Source organism: Amia ocellicauda, chromosome 23 (assembly GCF_036373705.1).
Source record: "Amia ocellicauda isolate fAmiCal2 chromosome 23, fAmiCal2.hap1, whole genome shotgun sequence".
Taxonomy (NCBI): Eukaryota; Metazoa; Chordata; class Actinopteri; order Amiiformes; family Amiidae; genus Amia; species Amia ocellicauda.
The window spans coordinates 14,810,668-14,816,969 of NC_089872.1; the positions used below are offsets into that span (position 1 = coordinate 14,810,668).

General features: G+C 40.1%; 1 protein-coding gene across 2 annotated transcripts; it reads left to right on the forward strand.

Moving 5' to 3' along the window:
• Positions 1 to 580: 580 nt before the first annotated feature.
• Positions 581 to 6,084, forward strand: asrgl1 (asparaginase and isoaspartyl peptidase 1). 2 transcript variants are annotated; one of them, XM_066696713.1, is made up of 7 exons: positions 582 to 683; positions 876 to 1,075; positions 1,317 to 1,459; positions 2,097 to 2,251; positions 2,371 to 2,492; positions 4,494 to 4,604; positions 5,553 to 6,084. In XM_066696713.1, the coding sequence occupies exons 2-7, from the start codon at positions 889 to 891 to the stop codon at positions 5,762 to 5,764; spliced, it is 930 nt and encodes a 309-aa protein (XP_066552810.1). In that variant the 5' UTR covers positions 582 to 683; positions 876 to 888; the 3' UTR covers positions 5,765 to 6,084. The 2 variants fall into 2 exon arrangements, with proteins under 2 accessions (XP_066552811.1, XP_066552810.1); XM_066696714.1 differs by lacking the exon at positions 2,371 to 2,492 and having other exon boundaries at positions 581 to 683; positions 2,097 to 2,298.
• Positions 6,085 to 6,302: the final 218 nt, after the last annotated feature.

Here is a 6,302-nt window from a genome sequence, read left to right on the forward strand (position 1 = left end):
TTTAAAGCTGAATCCCCTGATAAACGAGGAGCCGTTTTTGTTAAGTAAAGTCACACGTAAGACCAGAGATGAGCCGATTACTTGTCATTTGCTTCAATACAAGAACCTCTTGTCTGCTATTGCTACACTTAACTTGAGAGTAAATTGAAAGAAAATGTCAATACTACACTATAGTAGGAGATTTTATTTGCATTGTCTTAATGTCATGTTGTTCTTTTCTTTTTGTGTATTAAAGCCATCAGTAGTTTGAAGATCTTTATAAGGGGGATATTTTAATTATTAGTTTCTTGGAGATGTCTATAGCTTTTGTCTGAGTTCTTTCAGTCGGCACAAACAGTATAAAGGTTGTGTGTTTTGGGGCTTGTAAACAGGATTTTGGCTAAGGGCTTAAACAAGCTTTAATGATAACATTTGCTGCCTGGAGTATGCTCACCAGCAGTAAAGGCTGATATCCTTTTGACCGGTGCCACATTTAATTTTCACTTCAACACATCACACTACAACAGTAATACATAATCTCAGGCATGTTAATTATTATGCATATGGTAAACTATTGGTACAATTGGATAATAAGGTGTAATCTAGTCTTATGCAAATCTTCAAAGATACAAAAAGTCTTCTCCAACTCATGTCCTTAGTTCTTTTCTCCACTTCACATGAGAGAAGAGCTCCCGGTTAACCTGGTAATAAATGTTTTACTTTTGACATGCATCTGCTGAGAATTCCTGAAACCTCTTCAACACACACCCAAGTGTAGACCGACCGACGGGAGGAACAGATTTTTATTCCTGCTGTAACGTAGACGTGTAAAGCTCTAGTGGACTGTACGCGTCGTATTTATAACTCAAATCTTCCAATCTGCATTCTTTTACCAGGCTAACTGAAGACATGTTGCCAGTTATTGTGGCTCACGGTGGTGCCGGGTACATTCTCCCAGATAGGGAAGCGTCGGCCATCGCTGGAGTGCGTGAAGCTGTTCTTCATGGGTACAGCATCCTTCAACGTGGTGGGACCGCGCTGGACGCTGTGGAAGAGACCGTAGTGCTTTTAGAGAATAACCCAAAGTTTAATGCTGGTAATGTCTGGTCTGTATTTGGTGTTTTTTTTTAATCATTGCCTTTTTAATTTGTATTTCCTTCCTTGTATTATCCATAGGTGTATCAATTTGGTCTGTTTAAAACGATAATCAAAGCACTGCTAAACAATGTTAAGGTGGGCAAGATTAGTGAGGAATGTGCACATTTTTGACTTCCTAATGATTTGGGGGCCAGGGGTTTAAGTGTTTTTGTTCTCATGGTTGCATTTTGGGTTCAAAGGCTGTGGATCTGTCCTGAATGAATTGGGAGAGGTTGAAATGGATGCTATCATCATGGATGGAAAAACTCTGAATAGTGGAGCAGTGTCTGCTATCAGAAGAATTGCAAACCCGATTAAACTATCGAGACTTGTTATGGAAAAGGTATGGGAATACATCAGTTGTGCCTTGTTTGACAAGTGAAATTAAATGTTTGAGCATGTTTGAAAGGCTTTTTTAGTCAAACAGAACGATTTACTCTATATTCAAGCTTCTATTAATCAGAAGGGAAATACTTTGTGTCGAGTCATAAATCCACCAACAAAAATGAAGTTTTAAGTAACGATGTATGCTGTAAAACCCTGAATCTCATGGAAGAGTGTGAAACAAGGAAACTAGTTTAGGGAAAACTGATCCAAACACAGCTGTTACGGCAATTGCCTGTAATTTCCCATTCAAGTGATGATCTATGTGCAAGGACTTGCTAGGACTGTCTGGTCTTATTAGAGTTACAAATCCAAGGTTCTACGACTTACATCTCTAGAAAGAATGCAGCTGCTTTCTGTGGTGCAAAAAAATCACAGAAGCAAGTAACACTTGCCTTCTTTACATTTCCATGTTAAACTACAACTGCCACTGAATGAAAGTTATTGATTTTCCTGTGAGTAGTTTCCCAATTACATACTTAGCACTTCTGCACCCTGGGACCACCTGGAAAAGCTCTGGTTTGACTATAAAACTCAAGTAAAGGCTGCAGGGGGAGTAATGCATTATAGTGAAGGTGTATGCCTTTGTTTTTCAGACGAGTCATCTATGTCTGACTGACCAAGGTGCTTCTAGGTTCGCCAAAGAAATGGGCATCCCTGAAGTGCCAGAGGAGTCCTTGATAACAGAGTACTCCCGGATGAGGTGGCAAAAGCTCAAGGAGTCTGGATTGGACCCAGTGGAAACTCAGATGTATGCAGCATCCTTTGACCTGACCTGTCCTGTCCTGTTAGTGAACTGTAGGTGAACATTTATTGTGTTGATGACAGTAATTGAGCATCAGTTTTTCAGGACTGTGTGGCTTCATTTAGGGGGAAAACGGGCACAGTTGGTGCTGTGGCGATCGACTCTGAAGGGAACATAGCCAGCGCTACTTCTACTGGAGGAATGTTGAATAAGATGGTGGGACGGGTTGGTGATACACCTTGTATTGGTGAGTAAACAGACAGTTGAGTTATATGAAATTCAATACTGTAAATACACTTACGCAGTTTTAGAATGAGCATTTGCAGCTTTGATACACTGTTAAGATGTTTTTATTTCAGTTTCAGTGTTTGTATACCCCGTGTCTGTCATGGAAAATATTGTGTTCAAGGTCAGTGCCAGACTAGAACTGCCAAATTGGCGCTTGCTGACAGGCTAGAGCAGATGTATTCCAGGTCACTTAAGGTTGCACATTTAGGTACAAGAAATGGTACATGCATACACAAGTCAACAAATTATAGAAAAAACATGGAATTTAAAATGTATTTACATAAACTTTCCATAGGGTAACCACTTGATAGTACTGGCTTTTCCTCTTTCTGCCCGAAGACTCGGCGTTAACCCATTTAAAAACAATATTGCATTATTTGCCTTCCGGAACACTCGGATTACACCTCAAGACATTCTGCACAATAATACAGATGAGTTTAACTCTTGACATTGCTGTAGATATCCAACGTTCATTGCAACTTTTACAGTAGGGGTATACGTGCTTATTGCATTCTCAGAAATGGCTGAAGCAGGTCGACCTTTGACTTCTAGCCGAGAGCACAGTAGAGAGAGAAAAAGCTAATGTTCAGTCAGCTCTGGGAAATCATTAGCTTCCTGGATAATATTTAGACTTTAGGTTCTAATTAAGTGATTTGAGTTTCTCATCAACCCCAATCCACGTGATTGCAGAATTACCACTGGGCACGTACACAGCAGGACAGTTTTTGTGAATTAATGCAGCCATGGGATAGTTACTGAAAATGCCACGATTAGACTCATAAACGGACTGAGAGTCAATGAGTGATTTTCAAACCCAGTTCATTAGTTTAACAAGGTCTGTATACTAGTGCCTTTAAAAAGCAACATTTAGCCCGAAGTTGTGCAAGGCCACCTCAAACCAACAGGTGGAGCTGAGTTTATAGGTTATTTAAAATGTAAAATGTTTCCTTACTGGTGACGTTTTAATAGGTGAGAGTCCAACCAACAAAAGACAAAATCCTTAAATGAATGAAATTATATAAACAACAAAACTAGTTCTTTAACCTGCATGTTTGAACACAGATGCAGACATATCTACTGAAATACACATAAGAAGCATAGATTTCAAGGTGTTACAGTGACTCAGTGGACATTATTCATATTCTATATTTATTTGCACAAATCTTCAGATGTGTGCTAGAAAAATGTGAACGTTCACGTCCCATAAACCACTGCCCAGCATTACTGTTAGGATTGCCATCAAAATTCCCTGGTATCTATAGAAATCATTATCTGCCCTGAAGGTCAGTATACATTCCAAACACGCGTCAGCACAAACCATCGCTGTCTTCATGACTGGAAACTCTCGTGTCCGTTTTCATCGTCTCACTTTAAAGGGCACATTAACCAGGGTGGTTATCTGAGGTTAAGCCACTGACCTTTTGAAAGCCTTTCCCCTCAACCTCAACTGCAATGTGTCCCAGACTTTCAGCATGGTGGCAGGTGTCAGTGGACTTGTGCGTGCATGCATGAAAAGAGGAGGGAAACCAAAAGGAAAAGCATTTAGCCCGAATTTGGTTCCCTGATGTGTCACACGAATGAAGATCAGGGGGATGGGGGACACGTTTTGACCATAGGTTCTGTTCTTCTGTCTCTTTTTGGGAGCAGTGCATGTGTAAGTGCGCATATTTTTTGAGAATCACTGAAAGAAAGAAAGAAACCATTCATCTACTTAAGTGCTTCTTGCACCACCTAGTGGCTTAAAAACATGTTAGTTAACAATTCTTCTGCAGTTTTCATGGTTCTCTGCTATCCTAATTTCGGTGCACCTGTACATGTTGGCCTTTATGGAGGCCCAAGTCACAGTTGTTTGGCAAGTTCTCCGCCTTTACTTAGCTATTTTTGAGCTGGCATTCGCTCTGGACACCATGCCAGAGCCCTCAGTCCACGTGCTGAAAGACTGCGTGTTTGTTTTCCAAAGGGTGTGGTGCTTATGCAGATAACCAGGTGGGTGCAGTATCCCCGACTGGGCACGGCGAGGCCATCATGAAGGTGACATTGAGCAGACTCATCCTGTTTCACATGGAGCAAGGTAAACCGACAACAAGTTTGTTTGTTGTGTATATACTTTGGAAACCGCAGGATGCCACAGCAGCAGTGCTGGAGGGTGCATGGCCCGAAAAGAGCAAGTGTTTTGTGCAAATAAGGCTAACCTCTCGAGAAGCCCCCTCAGGCAATGGTGTGTTAGGTGTTATGCTGTGACCTTTTCCTTTCTGATGCTGAATAAGTTAAGAGCTTCATAAACCCCCTTGTGTTTTACGTTGCCTTCGAAAAAGGCGACAAAGAGGATCGATATGGGGAAGGGGAAATGAGCAGCTGTTCTGAGATGGTTTTAGAAGTTAGCTTTGGAAAATGAGAGGCTCTTGATTCTTACATCAAAACTCAAAGATTGTAAACAATTATCAACCGTTCATATAATTGGTCAGATGCTTTAACAGTAAATGTATTGCAGTTAAATTTTGCATAGTTAAAATTCCAAGGTAGGGCAGGGCACACAGTCAGACAAGGTACATTTAAAGGCGTTAACAGACATTGAATGGTAAAATACAACCACTTAGCATGGTATGTAACAATTGTGAAAAAGGCAAATGTTGGTCTCTTCACAAAATAAACGTAGAGTTATTAAAGAGATCAATAAAACACTTGAGAATTTTCCAAAAAGAATGTTCCTATAAAATCCTATAAAATACATTTTTCAGAATGCCCTTCTGTGGAAGTTATTGCATCTCAGTCTGTTGGTTTTTGACCATTTCTCAAGGTCATTCTGATCTTGTTTGTTGGTTAAACATTAACCTCATCGGTGAAGTGCAAGGCGCAGAAAATGTCAACAGACTGCATTTGCTCTGTCTGCATTAGTTGTATTCTCACAGTAAAGCATACAGTATGGTGTTGAAAGGTCACCAACACATTAGGGTTAACTGAGGAACTCATTTTGAAATATTAAATGTTAATAAAGTCTCTCTCTTTCCCCCCTCCTCAGGAAAGTCACCTAAGGAGGCTGCTGATGCTGCTTTGGGATACATGTATGAAAGAGTTCAGGGTCTTGCAGGTGTCGTGGTAGTTGACAAGACCGGTGACTGGTCCGCCCGTTTCAACAGCAGGCAAATGTCATGGGCAGCGGCCAAGAACAACCAGCTTCACTATGGCATTTACAAGGATCAGATCAATACTGAGCCCATTCCTAAAACTTAGTGCATCCTTCATGGAGCGTCTATCCAGGTTTATATGTTTCTACACAATAAAAATGTATTAATACGTAGAACTACAGTTCTACAGTTCACTACAAAATGGGAATGATTTATATATACAGTACAAACACCAGTAACAAGATTTACTACCCTAAGTTTACTTCTCCTGATTGATAATGCAAGAATATCCTTACAAATTCTGTAAAAAAAATAATAAAAGATTCAAGCAGGAACCTCATCTAATCACACACAGAAGGTATAAGCCCATTGTCTACAACAGAAAATTAATTGTAAAAACTACAGTATTAAAACAAATGGAAAACAGTAATGCCCTGGGTACATTTTATTTTCCAGGAGTATTGTCTTACGGTCTCCCTTAAAATCCAAACACATAGTTAAATTGGGATCTGAGCTGAGCAACTTATTTATTTATTAAATTAATGGCATGCTGGAGGACTGTTACAATTTATATTCTTGAGGAATTGACAGCTTTGGGAAGTCCAGTGGTTCTCATTGATGAGCAGAGACAGTTGCATGCATCT

Bases quoted from the DNA above. Each gene is read 5' to 3' on its own strand.
- asrgl1 (XM_066696713.1), top strand. From the start codon at position 889: ATGTTGCCAGTTATTGTGGCTCACGGTGGTGCCGGGTACATTCTCCCA. The intron at 2,493-4,493 runs GTGAGTAAACAG...TGTTTTCCAAAG, and splicing joins TGGTGATACACCTTGTATTG to GGTGTGGTGCTTATGCAGAT. The intron at 4,605-5,552 runs GTAAACCGACAA...CCCCCTCCTCAG, and splicing joins CCTGTTTCACATGGAGCAAG to GAAAGTCACCTAAGGAGGCT.